Below are 12700 nucleotides of genomic sequence, written 5' to 3' on the forward strand. Positions count from 1 at the left end.
ACTTGCATCTGCTGCAGGAAAACTGAAATGAAGCCCAATTCAGGAAATAGGACATGGTTTGTCTCACTGCGGGAATTCTGCTTTTTCATTATCTAGGGATAAAGAGTTCATCCCTTTGAAACTTTAATGAGATGAGTGTCTGATGGGTTAAGGTGTACAGCAGACTCAACTGGATGTGTTCACTTGACATAACCTATGCATTTACAATGTACCTGTCTTTCTTGAAAATGAATGTGCAGTGATATCATGCATTCCATTAACCACTAAAATTACCACAATTACTACAATTACAGCATACATGACCACAAAATTTCTTCAATGTGTATGTGGTTTTTAAAACCACAATGTATATGATTTGATTCTTGCATTTTTCCATGAATAAGGAATCAGTTAGAAATGGCTCACTTAGTTTATAATGACCTTGTACTTGATTGTGCTTGTACTGTATCAAATCTACAGCACATTGATTTTCTATCTTGTCTACCTCTTTAAACATTCCATCAAGCCATTTTTCTTTTCTTCTTTTTTTTTTACATTTTAAACTTTTTTTCGTAATTCATGTGTAGGTCTAATAGTGACAGTCTAATCTATAATTCTTTGTTGCTTTGTACATGTAGCAAGGTTCACTAAAATCTTTAATTTGCAGCATATGTAAATTTTGTTCAAATATTTTGTTGAAAATATGTGGTGCAGTATAAATATGGTTATGTTAACATTTGACAATGTTGGTTGATTTGTATATGAATACCAGTAAGCAGTGAATGACACAGTAGAACCAGAGAGGTCAAATATAACAACACCCTCTTGTATATGACAATGCGATTATGCATGTCCTAACTCTTTACTTTTTTTTAAATTGTTTTGTACCCCGATATAATGAGAAACCTAATATAAAAAGGTAATTGTTATGGTTTTTAGGTCCTTGTCATAACAACATTCCTTCGTAATTGATAGACTATATCTCATTTTATGTCTATGTTCCTTTTTGCTGGAGTAGTGATTATAACTTGTTTCAACAGGTAAGGGTCAATGGCTATCCACATTCAAAACACTTACAGTGCACTCCCATTATAATGAACACGGCTCTAACAAATTCTCTTTACAACGAAGTAAAAATTCAGGTCCCAAAATTATATCTTTCTATACTTTACTGTTTGGTTATAATGAAATTTTGATATAACAAAAGAAAGCCGCTGGTCCTGCCAACTTCATTATAACTGGAGTGCACTGTACGTATACATGTAATTGATTTAGATTTAGTTATAGTTCATGTATAGTACCACATGTGTGACTCTAAACAACTGTAGCTAGCTGCTTCAGCACATGAAATGAATATCAGCCCTAACCTAAAAGTGATTTTTGCATGAAGGAAATACAGTTTGTCATTAATTTGTACATTGGCTGCAGTTTCTTAGAAAGTGATTGGTCGATATGCTTCATTTTCATGTTTGAAAACCTTTGATCTCATTCTTTTTTTTTTAAGAAAGAAAAATAATTATAAATATAATGTAGTGAAATTGCATACAATTTACAGCATGTTACAATCCAGATATACTTTATTTTTGTGTGGTTTTTTTTTTCAGTCTCAATGCCATATAATGTATGATTCACTGACTCTACCTAACCTGTCTCAAGCTAATCAATATCCATTCAGCACCATCAACAATTATATCTGTGAAATTACTACACATAAGGAATATTATGTGATGTTTTGTATTGATAGTTTGTTTGTGATTTGCCTTTTGTACTCTTTTGAATGCAATAACGTAAAGATTTAAAGACATGAAATTGAATGTCAAAAACATTCAGACAGGGAAAATAATAGTACATGAAGTACAGTATGCACAATTTTTCTATGAATATGATAGAAATTGCAGTAAATTTGTAAATACTGTATACACTGGCTTGTAAAATACAAGGTGTGCATGTTGCTGGCTTCCTTTTATACATTTGTACATGTATTCATGGTGTGAAGGTAGAGCTAAGTTGGCAATTTCTTGATTAAGAGCTTGCCATTAGAAGTTACCCCTATTTTTTTTTCTTTCCTGACATTCCAAATGGGAAGAATTTTTTTTTTCATAAAACATGCCCAAAGTTATACAAATTAATCTGAAGTGTATACATGTTTGATGTGGGTTGAATTCATTGTCGGGAATGCCATGTAAAGTATGATTACCGGTACATTATAATGGAACAAATAAAACTGGATGCATTCATGCAGGACCTTTGTTTTTTCCCCTTTTAGCTTTCTTTACTGAATTCTCACATTTTGATTTCTTTGCTATATGTACTGTACATGTACTTTCTCTTGTTTATTGTGGTACATACATAACGTTTGTTTGTCTGTCTCCACCTGTATGAACAACTAACTAGTGAACAACTATTACTTGCATGCTTGTTGATGTATGTGTGTGTGTGTGTTTATGTGTGTGTGTGTGTGTGTGTGTGTGTGCGCGCGCGCAGTGAAACCCCATTATGATGAGTTTGATATTAACTCTTTCTTACCAATTCCTTATAATTGTACACATGAAAAACAAAGAAGGCATAACCACAAAGTCATTTATTGCAATGTACCAATTAATCAAACTGATGAACAGTTGTTACACAAGTAAATGGATCAGTTTTACTGAGAAAGAATAAAAAGAATCATTTATGAATTGATAATGATGCGACAAAGAGAAAAAGATGATCTTGGAAATCTCTTTGCATGTTGTATGTATACAGTATAGGAAAACCTTATATGTGTACACATACAAGATGTACATGTACATAATTATAAGACATATGTATATACAATATACATGTACGAGGAAACAGGCAGACATTAAAGTTCATGAGGATTAAGGCCTAGCTTTTCATATTCCATCCAAGGGTGAAATGTGCTAAACTGTGGATGCCATAACTTTACAAAGAAACTTCACATCATGCTCAAATTGACTTGGATTAGAAAAGTGATGATTTGAAAGTGGTGCATAAATATTGACTGCTAGTATTGCTGATACAAATGTGTGTGGGTATATATATATATCTATATATATATATATATATATATATATATATATATATATATATATATATATATACACTCAGCAAAAAAAAACTTTTTTCAAGTTCATATTTCTCATAGAAAATTTGGCTAAACATTAATGTTTTATATACCATGTTAAAAGTGATTTGATTGGCTATCAACATGGCAGGTCAATAAAAAGGCAAACTTAATGCATGAGTGAACAGATTCATCTTTCTCTTCCAAAACACAAAAGTAAAAATTGCAAAAATAGACAAGTTGTCATTCATGCGTATGTGCTCTTCCATGTAACAATGACAAGAAGAGACAATTCAAAAAAAAATACAAATTAGGTTTAAAAAATCATCCTATGTTATCTATGATGACTTCGTAGCCCGCCAAGATAAAGAAAGGCAAAAAAAAAAAATAATTGAGGAAATTAAGAATCTTCTGTCCAATCCAAATTCAAATGGCATGAAAGAGGCAATATTAACAAAAATGGTAGAAATTTCAAATGTTTATTTGAAAATGATATTTGGTTCTTGACTTTGTCTCATGAATTCTTAAATGCCTAAATCAAAAGAATGAAGTAAAGAAAGTCTGTCCATTTTATCACCCTTGCGACTTACTCTGTGTCATTTGAAATTAGATTCAACAGAAAATTCTCATTTTACCCTTTAGTTTCCCCACTTTGTTTGCGTTGGAGAACATAAAGAGATACAAGGGGATGAAAACTTATTTTCGCTATTTCATTCATGTCTCTCATTGTATCAAATTAGTCTTTTGTTATCATTGCTATCTTAAAGGGCATTTGCAAATGAATGACAAAATGTCAATTTTTGCAATTTTCACTAATTTCCCTTGATATCATAACCTACCAGGTTGGTAGGTATATGACACAATGATTTTGATCAAAATCTTCTATGAAAAATATGTGCTGGAAAAAGTGTTTACATTCTTTTTCTTTTTTTTTTCCTTTTTTTTGTGCTAAGTATATATATATATATATATATATATATATATATATATATATATATGTGTGTGTGTGTGTGTGTGTGTGTGTGTGTGCGTGTGTGTGTGTTTGTGTGTGTGTGTGTGTATGTCGCAATATTTTGAATTTTTCTATCAAAAACGTGAGAAAACTAAATAAATATTTGGGGAAATACAAAATGGCTACATCGCAGTATCTTTGCACGTCTGCGTCAACTAAGTCTCCCGGCTAAGTCTATGGAGGTGGGGGGGGGGGGGATGGGGACGCCTAATAGCTCTCCCAGACGACGGAGCTTTTGCATTTTTGGATTTCAAAGAAAACAATCTAATGCACATGCAGTTTTGTGGAATATTCAGAAATTTGTCATTTACTTTAGTGTACTAAATCCGTGGAGGGGTCATACCGGACTGAGCAAGGAGGGTGTGTGTGTGTTTGTGGAGGGGGGGGGGGTTGTATCCCCTTCTGGGACTTTTGCATTTTTAGAATTTAGATTCAACGATCTCAGTGGCACACACTTTTGGTGGAATATATGGAAATTCGTCAGTCAGAAAAGTCTCTGGAGAGAGACCAGGGGAAAGATGTGCGAGGAGAACCCTCTTATAACTTCTGTGAAGAGGGGGAGGGAATTGATTGGAAGGGGAGATTAGTGGGTAGTGCATTTTCAGAATTGAAATTCAGCGATCTGGTGCACAGTTTTGTTTGGTGGAATATATGAAAATTTGTCAATTAGAAAAGTCTGTGGAGAGAGACCAGGGGAAAGATGTGCGAGGAGAACCCCCTTATTTCTGTGAAGGAGGGGAGGGAATAGATTGGAAGGGGAGATTTTGCATTTTCAGAATTGAAATTCAGCGATCTGGTGCACAGTTTTGGTGAAATACAATGTATTTGCTTTTGCTTTTGCACTTTTAGAATGAAAAAGAGATGATGTCTTATAAATCTTAAATATATATATATATATATATATATATATATATATATATATATATATATATATATATATATATATATTCTTCTCGGGAATGAAGGGTAACGGGTGGGGGAGTTATATGGAAGAGGACATAAGGGAAACTAAAGCATTCTTATTAATATTATCATGACTGAAATGACAGATGTGTGGCACATATTGAATTTTGATGAAATAGGCCTATAGTCGAGAATTTGTCCAACTCCCAAGTGCACTAAATCCATGGAAAGAACAGAGAAGGGGAGGGGCGGTATCCCCCTCCCACGTGGGGGAGATTTTACACACTTTAGGAGAAATATTCATTTCATTTTCGTTGCATGTCTCCCACCCCCACCCCCTTTCAGCCGGGCAGCACGGAGGGGGGGGGGGGGGGGGGGGCGTTGCGTGCACGGCACCGCACGCGCACGTGGACGCGGTAAAATATACTAGAAACTCTCTCTCGTGTAACATATCGAATCGAGGACTGAGCAAGAAGACAGTGATGATGGCATCCACCGGTGGTGATAATTTATCTGCTGTTGAAATACGTTCTTTGGGATCTTCACAAAGCTGTTTGTCTAGACCAGATGGCTCTGCTGTGTTTACCCAGGGTAAGGCAATTTACAAGTTCTGATTAGTTGTGGTAACGGAGTGGACAATGGAATATACCGAACGATTTGTCGCGCCCGTTTTCCTGTCAAACGCCTGTCGCTCGTAGATTCAGCCCCCTAGGTGTGGGGCTGATCTGTGCGAGCACCCGGTACCCGCTGCTAGCAGCTAGTGCTGGCTTCATCGGTGAAACATACTCATGGCCATGGCGTGGCGTGGTCGGCATGCATAAATAACTCAGTTACCCGGTATCGTTTGCATTCAAGCTACAGTAAGCAAGATCCCACAGTAGGCCTATGCATAAGGAAATATGCATAATATTATAAGACTGACCACGCACGACCGTCGAGCATTACATTGACCATTGTTCGTTCTTGCTTTTGACAACATACTAACGTAAATCTGAGTATGTGGGAAAGCATGTTATAAGTGAAATAATTTCGACTTGAGCAGACTCCAACCTGGCTAAGCACCTTTACTGATCTGGAGATTCTCCCGCCTGAAACCCCTATGGCACATCATGCCCTAGCAAACGGGAGACCCCAACTTGATGTGCACGATGATGCACGAAGTTCCTTGTGGCCGGTGTCCTGGGGGGCATTTCATGAAAGGTCTTGTCGGATAAAATATCTGACAAGTCAGTTATATCCGACAAGTTCAGAGAAATCAGCCAATCAGACTAAAGAATTTCTCAAAACTTGTCGGATATGATTGACTTGTCAGATATTTTATCCGACAAGTTCCGACAAGTTCCACCTCGTCTACAAGTCATCTCGTCTACATTCACTTTGTCTAGTTATCATATCGTCCAACCCTTAGTTCGTCTATACCCCCAACTGGTCTACTCCCAACTGGTCTACACCCAACTGGTCTACTCCCAACTGGTCTACACCCAACTGGTCTACTCCCAACTGGTCTACACCCAACTCGTCTACTCCCAACTGGTCTACACCCAACTGGTCCACTCCCAACTGGTCTACTCCCAACTCATCTACACCCAACTGGTCTACTCCCAACTGGTCTACTTGTTATATAGTTGGTTTTTTGTGTCTACTACAAACTCCTTACTTAAGTCTACTTCATCCAGTTTCCTTTCCCATTGAAATAGGTTGAACACTCTTGGTGCCCCATTTGGTTTAAATTTTTTGTTCTAATTATGACAATTTTATCACTTTTTTTATTAAAAAAAATAATGTCACAGTGTGAAAAACTTGCTGTGTTACATTTGTGCTGGATGTGTAATTTATATCAGAAGCAATCATGCTGCATTTATATGTCCAAACTTCAACACTCCATCCATTCACCTTTGATACACAAAAATCATAAGTATGGTAAAAATGAAAAGGTACACATTAGACGTACATTATCAGTATTCTGGAATCTTCATTCCGTATGACTGACAATTCGTTTGTGATGGAGGATTGTAACTGAGCTAGTTTATTATTATTTAGTTATTTTACGGCCAGGATGTTGACTGGATAGTCGTGTCTCACCATTAATATGTCTTTATATTCAGCATGTGCGGAATAATTAACAACTTTAAAGAATAGACTATCATTGATTTTTGTACCAGGGCAGGGTTATGAATAGTTCATGACAGTGAGACGGACTGGACACTAGACAAAGTGGTATATTCATTATTAGCATGACCAGATGGGAATGATCAGTTTGGGTAGATTGTTGAGAGTATACCAGTTGGGAGTAGACCAATATTGGGTATAGACGAGTTGGGAGTAGACCAGATGGGAGTAGGCGAGTTGGGAGTAGACCAGATGGGAGTAAACGAGTTGGGAGTAGACGAGTTGGGAGTAGACCAGATGGGAGTAGACCAGTTGGGAGTAGACCAATTGGGTGTAGACCAGTTGGGTGTAGACCAGATGGGTATAGACCATGTGGGGTATAGACGAACTAAGGGTTGGACGATATGATAACTAGACAAAGTGAATGTAGACGAGATGACTTGTAGACGAGGTGGGAGTAGACAAAGTGGCAGTAGGCGAAATGGATATAAGACTACATGACAAGTAGACATTGTGAGTATAGACGACTTGGCTATTAGATCAATTGCTCAGTAGATGAAATGCTCCTTAGACGAGTTGGGTATTAGACAGTACGGGTAGTGGGCAAAGTGAGTATTAGACGATATGTGTACTAGACAAAACAAGTTGTAGACCAAATGGGTATTAGACGAATCGGTAATAGACGATTTGCCAGTAGACTAATTGGAAGATAGACAGAGTGGCTGTAGACGAGGTCACTATAAACCAATGGTAACCGACGGCGACAAGCACAGCTGTATTAAAGGAGAAGTCCAAGGAAAGAGTTCCTTGTTCAATCAAAGTCAGATTGGGTTTCCAGTGGAGTGTGATTTGACATCTCTTGTCCGTTGGGCTGTGGTCACCTGATATTTGTTTCTATTTTTTTTTTTTCAATGAATGTTACTGTTGTTAAGCAATTCATTGTACATAATTTGTGAAAGAAACATTTGACATCTTCATGATTTTGCTGAAGTATAGCAACTTCTCAAAGAGTGTTATGAAAAATTTTATAAGATATGAATACATGTGTGTACCACAGACACTTAATATACACAATACATACTATTATTCACTCACCTCAGCTTAATGAGACCAGTAATAACCGCAGTATGATACAGCCCTGAAGGTAGTGTAAATTTTAAAGGGAACTACAAGTGAGCAATGATTAGAGCTCACATAAACTGTATTATGAGTATCTATAATTGGTGATCAACCATTGATATAATTGGATTCAGCATGGAGCACATTTAGATGACAGTCTGGCTGATGTAAGAGCTGGGAATATGCTGGTTTGATATTACGCAGTGATCAGGGGAACATGATTTGTTTTAACCAAGGTGATGTTCTGGAAAGGTGCCTCATTTTTAAGTATTCTTGTGTCACTAGCATTAAAAAAATAAAAAAATAAATAAAAACGGATCATAAGTAATATAACTGTGCTCCATGATCCACTTGAAATTGTATAATTATCATCTTAGTATTTCTAACTCTTTCTTATTCTTCAAAGGCGATACTTCAGTAATGGCAGCTGTGTATGGTCCTGGGGACGTGAGACCAAGCAAGGCCTTAATGGACAAGGCAACAGTCTCCGTCGTCTACAAGCCTAAAGTTGGACTTGCAGGTAATGTTTTGTGGAGCAGTTCATCATCTATACATATGCTGATATAAAAAAGTTAACTATTACAGTAGAGAAAAGAAGACATTCATGTTGATGTAATTCATTTCTGTCATGGAAAGTTTCATTATCAAATTGCTTTTTACTTTTCAATGTCTTTCATATATCACATGATATCATAATTTGCACTTGGTTCATTAGATATTTGATATTAAGTAGGCCTACATGCTTTTACAGTATTTAAAGAGAGTAAATAAAACATCAAAATGAGGAGTAATTAATACAATATATGATTGCATGGTCAGCCAATCATGCTAGATGAGTGACTAATTCTCTTCAATGATTTAATAGATTGTAACATTTTTTTTATGCAATAGTTTTTGTTTTATTGTATATTACAAATTAAATGAAGACCTGAAGTATGATGTGCTATGTATATTCAGTATGTCAAAATAAGTGATGATACAGAGTTGTACCAATATCAACAATTATCAGTTATTCTTTTATTGCATCTGGATGATTGTTCTTTCTTCAGGTGTGAGAGAAAAGGCCCTTGAGAGAATGATAAGAAACTCTTGTGAAACAGTGATTTTGACCACCCTCTTTCCTCGATCATCCGTGGACATTATTGTACAAGAGGTGCAAGATGCTGGAGCTGTATCCTTTGAACCAATGCCTTCACTGCAGATTATTGAACTGAAGAAATATTAGGAAGGAATGGATGCATTTCCTCTAACAATCTCGATCTAATATTTTATTTATTCATTTATTTTTATTTTTTAAGGGAAAAGAGTATTGATGTCATTCTGAGTAACATCATAAAATATGAATGTTCAGTATCATGCTCTCTGTAAAGATTGAGTGAGCTATTGTCATGAGCTGCCTTTGCTGTGCTATTTTTATCTTTGGGAGACGAAATAATTATTGCGAAACTTGGAAGGGAGGGAAATTTGGTGGCACAGCAACGTGTCACACATCTGACATCAAACAAATCACCACCACCATGACATCGGACTTAAGTAACAAGAAAACTTTATTCTTCCCTCGCCTCAAGTGCCATTGTCCCAGTCTTGCTCCATCCTCTTTCCCAACTTGGGCCGAACAGGCCACACCCACTTTGCACAAATGCATATTCATGACATGATGCAGTTCGAAGATTTAAGAATACAAAATTAAGATGTTGTTATAGTAATGGCCAAGCAATTAGAAATATGAGCTCTGAATTGTATTTTCTGTAAGAAGGCCTTCCCTGTCTTTTTCTCAATGTATCAAACTTTATAGCAAAAGACACATTAATGTACATGTACCTGGATGGTACCAGACTTTTTTCTATGGAGAAAAGTAAGACGATATATAGAAATTAATTTGTATCATATTATACCCAGCGATACAAAGTTACTCCATTTTGTCTACCAGCATCTTATGGTTCAATGTATTTGTTGTTCTTGTTATTATCCTCTTAGAAAGCTACCAAATACAGTAAACTTCACGTAAGTCATCATCCCATAAGTCAGCAAATTGCATGAATTGACCAATGAACAAGACCTAACTTTTCTGTCATTTTCTAATGTTATTTTTTTACATCAACAAAATCCACTTACATTGTACATGGGGTTTACTGCATCTTTTTTGTTACAGACAATAGTGAATACTGATACATGTATTTATTGGTTTTGTTGAACGGTCCTTCTCCCTGACTGCAAGAAACAGTCATATTATGTTGTGTTGTTTGTGTGCACTCACTCACAAAGTAACAATATCAGAGTGGCCTTTCCTTCACTCTGCCAATCCCCAGCTACTTGCATGTAGCATCAATGCAGCATGTCTAGCCATGATCAATGCAGGCATCCCGATGAAGTGTACTGTGGCTGCATCCTGTTGCATGATGGGTAAAGATGGAGACTTCTTGGCTGACCCCACGAAGCAGCAACTCAAGGTAGCCCATAAGTATCATAATGTTTTGCCCAGTAGGGGAAAATGAATGCTGTATTTCACCGATACTACAAATGTATTTATTCTCTCACTCACTCTTTCCCTTTAGTTTTGTTTTGCTTTGTTTTGCTTTGCTTTGCTTTTTGGTTCATTTGCCTATTTGTTTGGTCTTTGGTCCAACTTGTTGCTATTCATGTCGTTTCAATCATGTGGTAGAACAGAATGATATTGATTAGAGATTGGGAAATTAAAGTGAAATAAAGATATCAATTGCCAACCCTGTTATACATCAGTGGTGTTCAGGGTGGTGTTATGTTGCATTTTAAGGTGAAGCTCATATTCTGGTGTCGGTTTATTTTTACTCTCTGAATGATTCTCTTGAAGAGTAACATGGATACTTCATTTTTAAGCAAAAGAGAGAGATACACCTGCAAAGAGAATGTCTACTTCGTTTTGGGCATGCAGATTCCATCATACAGAGCACCACGCATCTTCGCATTAATATGCCCACCCTTTTATTTTCTTTGTGATATTATAATTATTTAATGAGTGAGATTTATGTCAGAATAGGAAGCATCAGATTTCAGGGCAGTTTATATCACAATAAGTCTGTGTTCGTTAGCACTCTTCATTGAGGTAAATTTGCAAATTGTCAATGATGGCTTCTTTCTTCAGATATCTGTATGGAATGAAATGGTCACAAATCTTCTTAAATTGAGAAGGAAACAATACAGATATTCATTTACCATAAGTGGGAATTCTGCATTCAGATTTTCTAATTTCCTTGCTGTCAATTTTTTTTTTTCATCTTGCCAAGTGCCAGAGCTGCAAAGCAATTATGACAAAGTTATAAAACTGCAACACCAAGACGAGAAATTGCTTTATATGCTTTGGAAAAAAAAATGATAGAATTCTAGAATTAGATGTATTTTTGTAAGATAACTGTCATCACTGTCCTGTTCTTCCAGGATGCCGAATGTGTGCTGACAGCTGCAGTAGATAGTGGGGCTCACAACCTTGTTGCATCTACAATGCAGGGCAGCTGCAGTGTAGAACAGGTAAGTCTTGTTCATCTTATCCTGTCAAGCTTTGAAACGTTTGTTGAGGAAATTTTCATGTTCTTGAAATCCATACCATCTTAATAGAACGCAGAATGTATTGACAGGGACTCTCATTTTCAAGTTCTCACTTCACACATGAATTATGTTTATTTTAGATTTTAGATTTTGATGTGTAGTAAACTTAATGGACCTTCATGTACTTTAATGCTTCAAAAATTAGCAGTGCAGGGAGCAATATATTTGAGGCGTCCATCCACTTGGGTTTGCATGATTATTTGTTTTTTTTAGATGTGCATTTCAGATGTGCATTTTGATGTATAGTAAACTTAATGGATCTTAATGTCCTTTAATGCTTCAAAAATTAGCAGTTCAGGGAGCAACATATTTGAGGCGTCCATCCACTTGTGTTTGCATGATTATTTGTTTTTACGGTAAGCTTGAATTTTTGATGAGATGATCCCAGAAGCAGCTCTTTCCAAATCTGAACTAGGATGAGATGTGCTGTGACAGTAGGTGATGGTGCAGTCAACATTTTGATATTTTTATTTATAATAAATTAGTGATGTGTAAATTTTAAAAAGATACCCTTAAAAGTTTACAGCAACCAGAAGCTTCAAAATTTCAAAGCTTTGAAGCTTCCAACAACCAAAATATTAATAAATATGTACCAAAACTCGTAACTTGTAGTTCTCATCTGACAAAGTGAAATTCTGTGTGGATCATGCAGTTTTTGTCTTGACTCTTGTTTGCTCAGTATCACAAGCTGGTGGGAATGGTGCAGAAGGCCTGTGAGAAGGTGTTTGATTTCTACCGTGAAGCTATGGAGAGGACTTTGTCTAAATCAGGGACAAATAGGTAATGTCACCTCCCTTTTGGACTCTGCTGGAAGAACTTTTGAATGTGAACATTAAGGCGTCCTTGGAGAGGAAAATGGAAAGAGGAGAGGGAAATATTCAAGAGAGCAAGACGCAATCACCTTTGCCTTTTGAGGCTATCAAAGTTAT

The 12700-nt window shown here is 36.3% G+C and overlaps 1 protein-coding gene across 1 annotated transcript; it reads left to right on the forward strand.

The window, feature by feature from the left end:
* Nucleotides 1-5446: 5446 nt before the first annotated feature.
* On the forward strand, nt 5447-12700 carry LOC139734613 (exosome complex component RRP46-like). The gene is made up of 6 exons (XM_071645397.1): nt 5447-5552; nt 8596-8709; nt 9239-9360; nt 10499-10639; nt 11604-11693; nt 12451-12700. The coding sequence occupies exons 1-6, from the start codon at nt 5447-5449 to the stop codon at nt 12553-12555; spliced, it is 678 nt and encodes a 225-aa protein (XP_071501498.1). The 3' UTR covers nt 12556-12700.

Source organism: Diadema antillarum, unplaced genomic scaffold (assembly GCF_040938485.1).
Source record: "Diadema antillarum isolate AM-2024a unplaced genomic scaffold, OU_Dant_1.0 seq00000533_RagTag, whole genome shotgun sequence".
Lineage (NCBI taxonomy): Eukaryota > Metazoa > Echinodermata > Echinoidea > Diadematoida > Diadematidae > Diadema > Diadema antillarum.

Excerpts from the sequence above, each read along its gene's own strand:
- LOC139734613 (XM_071645397.1), top strand. The coding sequence starts at position 5,447 with ATGGCATCCACCGGTGGTGATAATTTATCTGCTGTTGAAATACGTTCT. Across the intron at positions 5,553-8,595 it reads CTCTGCTGTGTTTACCCAGG|GCGATACTTCAGTAATGGCA; the intron begins GTAAGGCAATTT and ends TATTCTTCAAAG. Across the intron at positions 10,640-11,603 it reads CCACGAAGCAGCAACTCAAG|GATGCCGAATGTGTGCTGAC; the intron begins GTAGCCCATAAG and ends CTGTTCTTCCAG.